The 16,050-nt window shown below is 37.7% G+C and overlaps 1 protein-coding gene and 1 pseudogene across 1 annotated transcript; both read right to left on the reverse strand.

Moving 5' to 3' along the window:
* LOC131313894 (uncharacterized) overlaps positions 1–16,050 on the reverse strand; it is a 105,309-nt pseudogene that overhangs the window by 68,246 nt on the left and 21,013 nt on the right.
* Positions 5,658–7,021, reverse strand: LOC131313728 (uncharacterized). The gene is made up of 2 exons (XM_058342205.1): positions 6,514–7,021; positions 5,658–6,418 (listed from the first exon to the last, which is right to left on the reverse strand). The coding sequence occupies exons 1-2, from the start codon at positions 6,975–6,977 to the stop codon at positions 5,839–5,841; spliced, it is 1,044 nt and encodes a 347-aa protein (XP_058198188.1). The 5' UTR covers positions 6,978–7,021; the 3' UTR covers positions 5,658–5,838.

Here is a 16,050-nt window from a genome sequence, read left to right on the forward strand (position 1 = left end):
CTATCTGCACTATTCTCATCCTCACCCCGGAAGGCCATTCCGGGGTTCCTCCGGTGTGGTCTTTAGTCGTGCTTTGTGGTGCAGGTTAGGTTCAAGGGAACGAGGTTAGATCCAGATGAACAACAACTCCAAAGGAAGCGAGCCACGTTCATCAGAGCCCCACAAAATCCATGATATCATGCTCTCTAAAAAAAAGATGCTTCTCATGGCATCCCCCAGATCTTAAAGACTCGCACTATATACCCTATATAAGTACACCTTTTTGTAAAAGTTGTCTTAAAACATTACTCCAATAGGTTTTCATTTCATTTTATAGTGGTTTCTACGTCATATCCTTCTATGATCATTAGTCACACATAACAAAATTAAGAGCTTTTTAGCAAGTGGAGATTTTTAATGTTTAACAAATCACAATGAACTTCAAATAAATGCTCATCAATTAAAATTATGAACGTACCAACATTTCTTTTATGTGATGAATATACCAACGTATGTTAAACTAAAATGAAATAGCACTATTAAAAAATTAGTACGAAAACTTTAAAAATATTATATTTGTACCACATGAAATTTTATGTACAATGTCGGGCCCTTCTAAACCAAATCCTTGGCTCCTTACTGAACCACTTAAGTAATTAACCTATAGCAAGACAGATAAAATATGGTACCAAATTATAGATGGTGGCTATGATGTTAGCATTCTCTAATTCTGTTGTTCTGTTTTGATCTACATATTCTGCCCTCATAAAGTTTGATGATGCTATGATGTTAGCCTTATTCTCTGATTCTGTTGTTCTGTTTTGATCTACATATTCTACCTTCATGAAGTCTGATGATGCTATGATGTTAGCCTTATTCTCTGATTCTGCTATTTTATTTTGATCTACCTTTTCTACCTTCATGAAGTCTGATGATGTTGTTGTTGATTTGCTTTCGTTGCCTCTATTCCGGTTGAAGCTCCTAAACTTCTTGCTGTGAGGCATGTTGAGCAGTTGATCAGGTCCTTAAGGATACATATCAACCCAAAGGTTGCTTGGTTATGTTGAATCTTGAGGATTTGTTTCTGGTTTGGCCTGTGGGTAGATTCTGCATTGGACTTGGACCTCATGTTATTTTTGCTTTCCTTTTCCCTTGTTTCCATCTTCCAATGCTTTGTTGGATGGTTTTTATTTCTTTTCCTATTTCATGTATCAATATCATGGTTTAGATTTATTTTTTTTCTTGATGTACCCTTATCAAGGTTCTAATAAATTTTCATTTTGCTGATAAAAAAAAATGGAATCTTACTAACTAACTTGACACTAGCTACCGAACTAACTTCTATCAGTAGCGTGGGTAATAGGCCCTTCTAAGGATGATCTATCTCGCATGCATTCACCTTCACCATCTGTCATTTTCAGTTGATATGCTTGACACTCTCCTCTTTGTGTCCATATAAACCCCTCTCTCCTCTCAATAAAATGCCACCTCTCTCTCACTTAAACCCCCCCCCCCCCCCCCCCCCCCCTTTAATTTCAACATCTTTTATCCCCGTCCTGATTAGTTCTGGACCTCTGGTCATTCTTGATTTGGGTTTTGGGTTTTAACTTTGGTTTCTTTTTGGGTTCCGCTCTTGTTCGGTGAGGAAGAGGAAGATTAGAAGAATTTTGAGAGAAATGGTTCATCATGACGTGCATTTCGTGTTTGGAGTCTTTGGTGGGTCTTAATTAAAATAGAAATGATTTCCCTTTTCTCCATTTTTCTCCTGATTTTTTGCTTCAATTCTTAATATTGCTAATTGACTGCCTTCCTGATTATCTTTTATTTTGGTAAGTTGAATTTCGAAAAAAACCAACCAAAAAACAAAATCACTGGAGCATACCCCTGAGAGTACATCAAACCAATTACACAATCCTTACATTACTAGCAAGCATTACCGTAGAGTTTGACAAGTCACAAACACAATGAAAGACACACCAAATAACACATAACTGAGACAACCAAACCAAAGCCATTACAACAAATGCTAGCTAGGAACATAAATAGCTACTAAAAGAGGCATCAAAGACCAGCTTGGTGGATATATTCCATGCCAAACACAAATTCTGACTCTAGCTTGTTTCTTTGTTTCAGGAAATATCAGGTGGTGTTGTTTTTGGCACCGACATAAGCATCCCGAATGACCTCTCTCTCTCTATTAGATTGTTAACCACTAACTCATCTAAAAGCTTAAGATGTTAGAGAGAGACAACTTTATTGCTTATATCTTCAACGACACACCCCCTCATGTGTAGTCAGCGAGCTAAATATATGTAAACATTTTAACATTAGATAAGCAGTGAGATTCGAACATAGGATCCATTACCTACTGTGATATCATATTAGATTGTTAACCACCAACTCATCTAAGAGTCTAAGATATTAAAGAGAGAGACAACTTTATTACTTGTACATTCAACTCTCTCTCTCTCTCTCATGTGAAGTGCCCTTTGGCCTAAATTTTTTGGTCTTTTGATCGATTTTTTTTTCCTCCTAATTTTTACTCCATTCGAGTCAAAGTTTTTGGATAATTGTTCGTCTAGCCAAGAAAAATAAAAAAAGATATAAATAACAAAAGTCAGAAAAACTAACTTAAGACTAAAAAAGTTTGAAAAAGACAGTCTTTTAGTGTCTTTAGCATCGTCTTATATATGGACTTTTTTCAAGTTTGATAGATAGTTTTATACTTTTCGATCTGATTCCCATCATTAAGACGCGAGCAAAGTAATCTAAATTATGAAGAAAATTTTAAAAAAGGATAATGATTATTGCACTCAACTTTCTTATAAATTGTAATCCAAAACTTGATCTGTAGTGCTTAAAAATGAAAAGAAATATTTTGAAGTGCATTTATAAGAAAGTGGAGTGTAAAAATTATTTTTCCTTAACAAAAGATGAGAAAAGTTAGTAAATATTATCGACTGGCTTCAAAAAAACAATAATTTAACCCAAACACAATCTAAGTGTACAAACTAACACACGGTGCTTGAGCATGTAACATCCTTCTTGTTTTTATTCTTTTGAAATTGATTTCTATTCACCATGAATTTTCATGTATTTAATGCTATATGTATTTTTTTTTTGTTTTAAATGGTATTGGGTAGGATTACATTTGTGAGGATTATAAAGAACAAATCCACAGAGAAATTCTCAGGCATTCCGCACGTCATGACCTTGCTTAACTGCTTGCTTTCTGCTTCGTAAGTTCTTGAAATTGCTTTAACTATGGTGACCGCATTTAAATTGAGTTTTGAAAAGAAACTTTCCCTCCAAATTTTTTATTCTACTGTTATTTTAATGGTAAATAAAAATATTGAATATTGGTCTCCTTTTGAAGGTGTTATCGAAACATTTACAACAGTACTAATTCTTGTATACATCAAAACCATATATAATAAGTTGTTTGCATTTTATTAAAATGGTGACCGGATCTCCATTTTTGTGAGGAGTCTATATATTTGGAGACCCAAGCTAAGATCTCCATTTTGGAGATCTCAAATGGAGTATGGTTGGAGTTATTTTGATCTCCAAAATAGAGACTTCGAGCATGGTTGGAGATGCTAGCTCTTACCCCATTAGAGCTCTATTCATTTCTTATAAATGTAATTTCAATTTAAGTATTGGTAATCGTATTTTTCACAACTCAAGTATTTTAATTACTATGTTATAATCAAACTAAGCTTTTGCAATTAATTAAGTTAATTTTTTAATAAATCAAAATAATTTCAGAAAATATTCAATCAACGTCTCCGAAAATTGGAGCATTACAGAAATACCCTTAAAGCATCGAATCGTATCTTACAATTATCCAAAACCGTAGGAAAGGGAGAAGGAATCTTGATTTCATGGTTGGGCCGATTTTGCCATGATTTTCCAATTGGGTCCTTGGGTGGGAGAGGCCTCAGTGCAATTGTGGGCGGTGTTTCCGTCTTTTCACCCGTTTTGTGGTGGGGTCAGACCACTGTTTGGGCGAATTTCCAAATTACTAATTTGGGTTTTCGGACTTTTGAACAATTTTGGTTGTGTCCCCAAAAAAGGTACGTTATTTTGTCTTTTAGCGTCCGGTATTCCAGGTTTTGTTTAGGGGCATTTTCGTCTTCCTACCTTTCCATCCCTGACAGGTCACGTGTATTCTCTCTCTCTCTCTGTCTGCAAAAGAGAGCTGTTAATCAACACCCCCCCCCCTGTGTCAGGGGGGTCTGACACCGGGCACGGGGAATTCCCCGTTTTACCCCCATCCACTTGCGCTCTCTCTCTCTCACCAATTTCTCTATCTCACTTATTTTATTTTTGTATAAAATTGTAAATATTAATAACTTTTTTTCACCTATTTTTTTTAATAAATTTTATATTTTTGAAATATACTCAACGAAACCTATCAAATGAGCTTAATATTGATGGTGAAATAATGTAAAACGGAAAAACTATATTTTTGTGATAGTTTAAACTGTCTAAAAAGGTTGAAAAATTAAGTATTGCAAATTTCAATCCGTTTGAACCGGTGGAAAAATTTTAGTTTTCTGATCATTTTATCTTAGATGGTCATAATTAAATTTTGACTATAGTGCTCTCGTTGATTAACCCTAAGAAAGTCGTAGAATTAAATATCTTTTAGGGTTAATCAACGAGAGTTCTAGAGTCAAAATTTAAATATGACTATTTAGAATAAAATGATCAGAAAAATAAATCTTTCCACCGGTTCAAACGGATTGAAATTTGGAACACTTAATTTTTTAACCATACTTTTTAATATATAAACTGTTCGAAGTTGTTGAAATCACGTATTTTTTTAAATAAATTTTATATATTTGAAATCTATTCAACGAAACCTATCAAACAAGTCTAATATTGAATATGAAATAATGTGTTTAAATTAAATGATTTTTTGGGCCCAATATATTAACTATTTGTTTTTATTTTTTTATTCGTCATTTTTTTAAAACTTCTATATTTGAGTTTTCAAGTAAATTATGTATGTTGAATCCACTTAAATTTACTTTATATTTCTGTGAACAGTCATAAATGCAAACTAAAATCAAACTTCATTTAATTACAATTGAGTATATAGAACCAATACATGAACATAAATAAATACACAAATTTAGTCAATATTTCCGCCAAATTGTGGTCGTTGTCCCGGTGGATCTATTTGCATTACTTCGTACCACAATTGGAGGTGTGCTTTATAAGGATGAGCCCATCCATGTGCTTCATTTGATGCATTTGGCCTCCACCATACGATGATGGGTGGTACAGGGTAATGACGGTATAGGAAAATTTGTACAAAGTGATTGCCATTAACACGGCCAATAGCTATATGTGTGCGCGCTGCGAATGGAACTGGATGTGAGCTCAACGGCAAGTGAATGAAACAACTCAAAGCAATCATATCGAATGTATGCAGTACAACGTTGTACATTGATGCGATAACAAGTCCCAATGATATAGAATCCATCCAATGATCCTCTGGTGCCGATGGCTGAAAGCAACGACGTCTTTGTAGCACCTGAGATACATAATTACGTTCTGGATAAAGCTGATTGTACAGGACCCAATTTTGTTCAATCTCTTGGATAAGGTCATGTCGTACTTGAGCCCATTCATCTTCAGAACCATAGATCGAGTTGCGCAGCTAACGCCCTGAAGCCACAATGACCGTCAGGTCGAACGTCAACACAGTGGGAAATATAACGCTGATACTGCTGAGGAAATTTGTCAACGAGGTGATCCCTCCCATTGCTCCTTCGCGATGTTGGAATACGTGAGGCCCGAGATTCTGAAGTGGATACTGTGAAGGAAGGTATGTGACCTCTATTTTGCTCATCTCTGCTTGTAGGTCGACCCCCTGTGTTCTGTGTTGTATGATGGGGGTCGAACTGTGCAACGAGATGGATCCGCCATATCGAGAAACCTGTCCATCATAGACTCTCGACTGTTGGAATCCATTTCATTTAATCTTTCAATAAGCTGAGCTGCCCTGTCGGATCGTGCTCCCTCGTTAGTATGCCTCTGGGCGTGCATGGACAACGTACTCCAGTGACGGTGGATAGAGCTTAGCGGAATTGGTCTATCCACAGAACGGTAAATTGCAATATCATGAAAGCATGGCAATCCGTGTGTCCTTTTGATTTTACAAAAGCAAAGGCCGGCTTTGTTATCAGTGCGCTGTGCCTGCTTATGGATCAAGTCCATTGCCTGTAATGAAATGCGACCTCTGATTTCACTATAAATGCCTTCATGTAGATATATGTGTCGTGGAATGTTGAGAGATTTTTGGAACGACCCCTGAATATCCCCGAATTGACTGGTCAACATCTTTTCTATTTTCTGAAAAGATGTTTGAAGCGAGGACATGGTATCTCCCAAGTATCGTTTGAGTCTCGCATGCGCAGACTCTGCCCTGCAATTTAATAATACACTGTGTTAAATAGGAAAGTTACATAACGTATTCGTTAGTGTAGAACAGTAAACATTCAATGACTATAGGAAAGTTACCTTTGGCTTGAATTGCTCCCGAGGTGAATAAACTGGTTTATATATGCTGCAACAAATCGCTCTTTGTAAGGACCCAACCATATATCCCAAAGGTATTGTATGGCATTAGAGTATTGCTCAAAGTTTCCGCACATGGCATTCCACCTTTGTTGCAAAGACATTGGTGTCGATGAATGAATAAGCAACTGCCATGCCTCGGAAAACTCGTCCCACCTCGTACCAAGCATAGGGCTGCACTTCTTCATTGCACACTGGTTTATGTGCCAAATACAAAGGATGTGATGTGCCAAGGAGAAACATATTTCAATGGCGCCAAGAAGTGCCAGATCCCTATCTGAAACAACCACTGATGGCAACGCTGCCCCTTTTCCAACCATCCATCTCTTTAAAGTATCCAATGCCCATATCAGTCGCTCTTTTGTCTCATTATTCAAATATGCAAACATAAGAGAGTAAGTTTTCATTGTGGATGTGATACCCACAACTTCCAAGAGTGGAATTCGATACTCATTACTCTTATACATCGCATCAATAATCAATACGGACGAAAAATTGACAGATAGCTCCAGGCTTGTAGGATGAACCCAAAGAATATCTGTGATTTCATTGGTGTGTTCATTTGTAAGATAGTTGTAAATGTAATTTTTCTCGTTTAATTCATTCAAGATGTACCCAATAGGAGATAGACCCCCCAGTTGCTCTTTCTTATACTGTGCCTTCACATTGTAAATACTCCTAATTTCTGTACTAATTGACGAGTCTTGTAGTCTCAGCAAATTAAGAATTTCTCGAGGTGCGGTGCTGCTAGACATGTCACGAACTAATTGCTGCTGGATTGGGGTCAACCTTGACGGGTACTCATGTCCCTCAAAACTTTCCGCTAGTTCATGGTTATGAAAACCTTTAACAACTTTCAAACTCCACATGACACCGTCTGGAGGTTGTGGTACACCTTGCAGCTTAAACGGACAATCACATTTCTTAGTTCCAGTAATCCTTTGCATTGAATGCCCTTCCAATGGCGGTCTATACAATCCTCCCCTTTCACAAATAAGAATGCACTTTGGCATCTTGTTGCCCTTTATACTAGCAGATTTACTTATAACAATCACAAAACCATTTTTCTTGCCAACTCTCCGCGCCCAATCTACCATGACAACTAGGGCTGTCCACGGGTCGGATGTGGTCGGGTTCGGGTCGGGTTAGACCCGACCCGACATATGGTCGGATAACAGATTTCTCACCCGCATCCGACCGAAACAATTGTCAGGTTTGCACTGATCCGACCGTTAACCATTTCGGGTCGGGTTCGGTCGGATTGTCAGATTGGGCTTTTGTGGGGCCTTTTTATCTTGGGCTTAACCATTTTGATTGGGCCATTTTTTGACTGACTTGTTAGTTGTTAATTACTTTGGACTTTGTTTTTCACTTTTCCAACAGGCCCAATCAGGCCCAATGCCCCATATCCACGTTTTGGGCCATATTTTAACATTTCCCAATTTTGCAGCAGGACCAACAGTCCAGCACCATAACATTTCCAATTTTCCAACTTTCCGATTCCAGTTGGACCAGTTCCATTTCCAATTTTCCAGGCTTCCAGCAACTCAACAAGGCAGCAACAAACAATATCTCACTTAGACACAATCACTAACATTTCCAGCCACAATCATTAACAAAAACCCTAAGCAGATTAGAAGCCATAGCACACCATATCATTTCCAGCTAGCACACCATAATCACTAACAAAAACAAAACAGAAAACACCAAAACGAGATTACAAGTTCACCGCCACCAGTCCACCAACCAACAGATTACAAGTTTTCCAAACCACCAGATATTACAAGTTCTAAAGTTTAAAAGTCAGTGAAGTCACAACTAATGAAACTGTAAAAAAAAAAAAAAAAACTGCTCATCTCCCTTCCATGTGTCCAAACCTGTTACATACAAATAAAAAATATATGAGAATAAAAAACTCCAAAGATCACAAAATAACATTTAACTTTAAATATTTTACCAACATCCAAAGCCACATCACTCAATCCTTAGGAACTTCCGAACTAGCATCATTTCCTAAGATTTCTGGAAAAAAAACAGAAATTGAATTTAATACAATGTAAATAGTTAAATACTAGCGACAATGCCAAACAACTATCAAGTTCACATTAAATTACCTCGTTCAAGATCTTCAACTTTATCCATAGCTTGTCGAAGAGAGATTGGAACCGTGCTTAGAAGCCAATTTTGGGTGCATAGAAGAGTCTCGACCATTGACGGTGAGAGTGAACTTCGAAATGGATCAAGTATGCGACCACCCGTACTAAAGGCCGACTCGGAAGCAACGGTAGACACGGGCATAGCTAATACATCACGCGCTACTTGGGACAAGATCGGATACTTGTTGGAATTGTTCTTCCACCATAAAAGGATATCAAAATCCGGAATATCCTTACGTTCACACAAATCATTCACATACTTGTCTACCTCCGACGAACAAACACTAGAATACTCTTGCTCCAAGTAAGTGTCAAATTCACTTGCTAAACTCAACCGATCATCACAATCCTCATCCATCACTACACTCGGTGTTGCACTTGCCACTTGAACTCTAACTTCACCCTCGTTCGCATAAGCATCATACAACTTGTCCAAAACTCCCTTCACACGTTTCTCCATTTGCTCGGCCACCTCCTTCCCTTTGGTTTTTATATAGCAAAACTTTACCCACCTTAACTTAAACCGGGGATCTAGTACCACCGCCACATAAAGTAAGAAATTGAATCTATCTCCCTTCCCCCAATACGTGTCAAATTTTTTTTTCATGTCAAATGCCATTTTAGACAAGAGAGGATCATTGTTGGCAATTAACTTCTCTATTTTTACTTCAACATTATACATCTCATCAAAGAACACATTGGATGTGACAAAAAAAGAAGCCGACAATTTCTTGGTTGCATCATAGAAAAGTTTCAAGAACTTAGTAAACATCGTACAATTCTTCCAATCAAGCTTCGTTGGAATTCTTTGGACCCTATGGCTCCTAACTTGGCCACTCTCACTAACCAACTCTATGGTCTCCCCACCCTCAAATGACACAAGCTCCCCATCATCGCCTTCCTTTATGCCAAAAAAAATTTTGAAACCACTGTCTTCCTCCGCCATTCTTTGGAATGCCTTCTCAAACTTGACGGCTACTTCTAACATCAAGTAAGTGGAATTCCACCGAGTACACACATCAAGACACACAGTTTGGTTTGAAACAATTTTCTCCTTCTCCACACACTTCTTAAAACTCTCCAATCTTTGTGGAGAAGATCTCACATACCTCACAACATCACGAACACGGAGAATACTCTCATTCTTGTCTTTCAACCCCTCAACCACAATAAGATTTAAAATGTGTGCACAACATCGTACATGCAAATAATCATGATCCAAGATTGTCCGTTTCCAATCCTTTGTTTTCCTTTTCAAGAACTTAATAGCCGTGTCGTTCGAACTAGCATTATCTACCGTCAACGTAAAAATACCATCAACGTTCCAGTCAAGCAACAAAGATTCAATCTTCTTGCCAATGGTCTCTCCCTTATGATTTACAACTTGACAAAAGTTTAAAATTCTCTTTTGCAACTTCCAATCATCATCAATGAAGTGTGCGGTGAGACACATGTAGTTAAGATTTTGAATTGATGTCCATGTATCAGTGGTGAGGCAAATCCTACGACCCTTCAATAATTTTTTTAGTTTTCCCCTCTCATGGTTATGAATTGCACCAACCTTTCTAGTTATCGTTTGGCGAGAAGGGACCGGTGAGAACTTCGGTTGCATGACCTTACAAAACCTTCTAAACCCAATCCCCTCAACGAACCTAAAGGGTAGTTCATCAATGATGACCATTTCGGCAAGAGCTCTCTTACAATCGTCAAAAGAAAAAACATGAGTGACAACGTCAACACCGCCCCCATCTGCGGGTTTGAATGAAAGGTTTTGTTGTCCATGTTGGTCTCTATTAGGATATAACGGGCAAGTAGGGATATGAGCTTTCAAATTACTAACGCCATGTTTTTTACTTTCAGCCTTATATTGTTTCTTGCAATACTTACACTCAGCCCATTTGGTAACTCCCCCCTCTTTAATTTCATTGAAGTGATCCCAGGCAGGAGACCTATATCTCTCTTTTTTAGGTTTAGCCGCTTGTGGTGGAAGCTTTCTTTTCGGTCTATTTTCTCCAACTTCAACTATTGTATCATCTTGAACTTCGACAATATCGGCATCGGTAGATACAAGAGGATTAGAATTACCTCCAAGTTCAACTTCTTCAGCATCTACCTCATCATCCTCAAGTTCCCCACCAGGATAGAAATCAAAAACTGGATCCATCACCTACAACAATCAAGTGTGACGATCAGATGGTTGTCAATTAGTTAAATTTTTAAACAAACTTGAATAGGCAACACTGATTCGATTAATAGGCAGCACTGCAACACAACAATACAAACATGAACTGATGTACAAACATGAACATCTATCAGCAGAGAACAAAATAACAGTCATAAAAATTAGAAATGGACTGCATGAGATCTCTTTGATCCCTTAGCTGTTTTCATTGGGAATTTGAGTTTAACATAATTTTCATGTTGATGAGTCCGCAAAAAATGTTACATTCTATTTATCCAAATTGCGCTTAATAGCTTAATACCAATCACTTTTATAATTTTGTAGTAAAGCATTCTGCAAAGAAGCAGACAGCAACAACGATGCTCCTCTGTAAACTGTAAGAAACTAATCCAGAAATAAATTAGCAAAAAATGAACACAACACACACACCTAGAGTGATAGTAATATTCATTCATTCTCTATGCATGACTTTTACTACTTCAAAACTTCATCCAATGGGTAATTGCACATGACCAGAAAGGCTCAGAGTTAGTGTCCCCTGCATGCGATTTAACAAGCACTAGTTAGTTTTTTAAGTCTTTCAGAAGTTCGATCCAAGTACATACTGAGGTGAGTCTGCAACAAACAATTCTTGAAATCAAACAGATAATAGAACAGCTATTAGGTGTCCCGGTGACTTCGCAGACTCTCACTGTATCCGGGTGGGAGTTGCTTGATGGACTCGACTTGGAAGATTATCAAAAAATGGGAGCGGAAATTAATTCCCAAATATTAAACTTGACTTTTTCCCAAATATCCGGACTGGTGAATTTCTGTCAAAATATAAACTTGATCATTTTGAGTACTCGTACAAAATCACAGTCGTAAACAAAATCACACACACACATAGAGAGAATCACAGTCGGGTCCTAGACAAAATCAGAGAGAGAGAGAGAGAGAGAGAGAGAGAGAGACACAGACGTACACTGTAGACCGTAGTAGGTCTCGAATCTCGATTTCGAGTGAGGGCCGAGAGGTGAGGCAATTTAGGGAGAGGAGGAGAGGCGGGGTTTCGTCTTCGATCAGTAGCGAGGGACCGAGGGTGGAGACTGGAGACTGGAGAGAACTTAGAGAAGGATCTGACTTTGGTTTCTCCGGCCAGTCTGGTCGCCGATTGCCTGGGTCTGGTTGCCTGCCTGGGGCTGGGGGTGGGGTGGGGTGGGGGTGCCGAGGTGGGGCGGAGAGAAATGAGAGACCTCAAAGAACCCTAAATGATGTATGACTGTAAAAACTTTTTTAATATAGTGTGTAATTCGGTCGGGTCGGGTGACCCGACATTTATAATCAGTAACCCGAAACCCGACCGACTGTTGGTCGGGTCCACAAAATTAAACCCGAACTCGACTGAGTGTTATGTTTCAACCCGTCCGTTGCTTTACTTTTCGGGTCGTGGTCGGTCGGGTGGTCGGTCGGGTCGGGTGGCTGGACAGCCCTAATGACAACTCTAGTTTCAAATATCTATAACAAAAAAAATTAATACGTATAAGCTTAATGTAATATCCCGTATATTAAAAATATGGATTCTTGCATATAAGCTTTAGGTGGCATATAAGTGAAGGTGTGTGCACGTGGGAAGCTAGTATGCTTGAAACATGATTAAGAATTGATTGTTCCGTTTGGCGGGGGGATTTTCTTTGGCTCATAGGGGCCTGTCCGTATGCTATTTTACTGTTTTGGTACAGAAGTTAATTTACAGGGGAAAAAAACACACTTCCAAGGAGGATGTGTGTTGTGTAGAACAGCAACATTTCTTATACACTTTAAAAAACGTTCCAATACTACTACAATATGGCTTGGTTTAAAGATTTCAATTCATTGTGGCGGATACTTTTTCTGCATTTTTCACTTCTAGAATAATAGATAAAGATAACACTCAAAAAATTAAAAAGATCACATTTTTAAGAAAAGTGTGATAAAGAAATATGGGTTGAAAATAAAACACTCATACTGCCCTTTTATTTGATCGAAAAAAAGAAAGTCTCGCATTTCACACTAGCTACACAAATCAGCACCCACGTGTCACCAAAGTCTCGCATTTCATTTCAACACATATTATATCTGTTTGCTTCAAAAAAAGTAAGAATTGCTTGATTACTGGAGTATTTTATTTACGGATCTAATTCCTAGTATTTTATTTATGGACCTAATAATTCCATGTTTATTCTTGTTCTGCGTGCTACTTAGCTTGTGGGCTTCCGATCGATGTTTTCTATCGAGATGCATACAACATTAACAAAAATATGTAACAAATATGTATAATAACAACATTAATAACTAACCTGATCAGTCGTAAATTCTGCTGTGTAATCACGCCCAACGTAGGAGCTGCTCTCCCCACAAGGAACATCGTTCCCAACTGACCAACTTTCCGAAAATGAAAAATTGTACTGATCCATAATGTTCTTTTATGAATTACGAAAATGAAATCAAAATAGAGGAAAATTGTGATGATGTGGTGAATGAGAGTAAGTATGAATATATAGACCAAGGCATATAGAAGTGAATATATAGACAACTGAATATATAGGCCAACGTTCTGTCGAATTGTTGCAATATGCAACAATCCTATCAATGTTGCAAGTTCAACTTTGAACCAAGTACCTACAACCTTGAAGCAATCACCTGCAAGCAACGTTGAAGCAATCATCTGCTTAAGTTGCAGAACCAATTACCTGCAACCTTGAAGCAATCACCTGCAAGAAACGTTGAAGCAATCACCTGCAATTTAAGTTGCAGAACCAATTATTCGAGCTTTTTTTTTTTGCTTTATTTAATTAATAATGTCTATACTCTTTATTTTTTCTTTTTTATTTATATAAAATTATTTAAATGTTTCGATTTTCAATCCGGTTGAATCGGTAGAAAGATCTTATTTTTTTTATCATTTTATCTTCAATGGTCATAATGAATTTTTGGCTTCGCAGAATCAAATATCTCTTAGGGCTGATCAACGAGAGCCTTAGAGTTAAAATTTAATTATTGCTATTTAGGATAAAATGATAAGGAAACTAAAATCTTTCCACCGGTTCAAACGAATTGAAATTTGGAGCACTTAATTTTTTAAAACCTTTTTAAACAGTTTATATATTAAAAATATAGTTAAAAATTAAGTGTTCCAAATTTCAATCTGTTTGAACAGGTGGAGAAATTTTAGTTTCCTGATCATTTTATCCTAAATGGCCATAATTAAATTTTAACTTTAGGGCTCTCGTTGATTAATCCTAAGAGATATTTGATTCTATGACTTTCTTAGACCTAATCAACGAGAGCCTTAGAGTTAAAATTTAATTATGACCATTTATGATAAAATAATAAAAAAAACTAAAATCTTTCCACCAGTTCAAATAGATTGAAATTTGAAACACTTAATTTTTTTAACCTTTTTAGACAGTTTATATATTTAAAAATATAGTTTAAAAAGTTAAGTATTCCAAATTTCAATTTGTTTGAACATGTGGAAAGATTTTAGTTTTTTGATCATTTTATTCTAAATGACCATAATTAAATTTTGACTTTAGGGCTCTTGTTGGTTAGCCCTAAGAGATATTTGATACTATGAGATCAAAAATTTATTATGACCGTTAAAGATAAAATGATAAAACAAATAAGATCTTTTCTCTGATTCAACCGGATTGAAAATGGAAACACTAAAATAATTTTAAGTAAATAAAAAAGAAAAAGGATACAGATTATAAATATTATTAATTAAATAAAAAAATAACAGAAAATGAGTTCGGATATATTTGGGCCATTTTCGGTTTACAGTAATGCTACACGCACAGCAAATGTGCACAGATTTTGTGCACAGATTTTTTGTGGGGCCCACTACGGGTCCCACACAAATAATCCGAGCCGTTCATTAAATGTAAAACATTTTTTCAAGGGTCCCCGCTAAAAATCAGCTCAATCCGATATCTATAAGTGTTTGATTCAATCATTTAACTTTTCATTATCCTGAGATTCGAATGAAAAGTTAAATGATTGAATCAAGTTTCTATGCGATACTCATAGAAACTTGATTCAATCATTTAACTTTTCATTCGAATCTCAGGATAATGAAAAGTTAAATGATTGAATCAAACACTTATAGATATCGGATTGAGCTGATTTTTAGCGGGGGCCCTTGAAAAAATGTTTTACATTTAATGAACGGCTCGGATTATTTGTGTGGGACCCGTAGTGGGCCCCACAAAAAATCTGTGCATAAAATCTGTGCACATTTGCTGTGCGTGTAGCATTACTGTTCGGTTTAAGGGGTGGTGGGGTCAGGGGTAAAAGGGAGAAGAGGTAACCCGTGTGGTGGGTGGTGGTGGGGGGGGGGGGGGAGGGGGGGGTTGGCTGACACGGGGGCGATTAGTAATTCGCCTGCAAAATACTCCAGTTCACGCGGATTCTCTCTCTCCCAGAGCTTCGGTTTAAGGGGTGGTGGGGTCGGGGGTAAAAGGGGGAAGAGGTAACCCGTGGAGGGGGGGGGGGTGTCTGACACGGGGGGGCGATTAGTAATTCGCCTGCAAAATACTCCAGTTCACGCGGATTCTCTCTCTCCCAGAGCTTCTCTCTCTCTCTCTCTCACTCTTTCCCCGCTACTGAGCGTCGGCGTCTCGCCAACAACGACGGCAGCGGCGACAGCAAAATCGACGATGACGGTGGAAACGAACAACTTGACGACGGCACCAAAATCCTTTGGGTTTTCCGATTTGTCCTTTTAAGCTTATCTGGTGATCAAAGAAATGGCGTTTGGGTTTTCCGATCGGCGGCATCTGTGGGCCGCCGGGGAGGGATGAGGAAGGGAGGATCTTGGGTAGGCTGTTGCCGGAGCTTAGCCTATCAGGTTTATTCCGTTGTCTTCCTTCGTCAATTTGGATTTTTGATGTTTGTGTATACACACACACACACACACATATATATATATATATATATTATGAAATTGTGTGTTGTTTTTTTTTTTTTTGATCCGTCATGTGGTTTGAGTAGCCTGTTGGATAGTACCAACTTTTAAGGGCTCTCTTAAGTAGAGAATTCCACTTTTCCTCACCATTTTGCTTAGAATTTTGATTCGGCTGTTGGAGATGCTCTAGGCCAGATTCAAGCATCATACGCTTA

The sequence above is a fragment of the Rhododendron vialii genome, chromosome 13a, assembly GCF_030253575.1.
Source record: "Rhododendron vialii isolate Sample 1 chromosome 13a, ASM3025357v1".
In the NCBI taxonomy this organism is placed as follows: Eukaryota; Viridiplantae; Streptophyta; class Magnoliopsida; order Ericales; family Ericaceae; genus Rhododendron; species Rhododendron vialii.

Excerpts from the sequence above, each read along its gene's own strand:
- LOC131313728 (XM_058342205.1), bottom strand. The coding sequence starts at position 6,977 with ATGAAAACTTACTCTCTTATGTTTGCATATTTGAATAATGAGACAAAA. Across the intron at positions 6,419-6,513 it reads GGGAGCAATTCAAGCCAAAG|GGCAGAGTCTGCGCATGCGA; the intron begins GTAACTTTCCTA and ends ATTAAATTGCAG.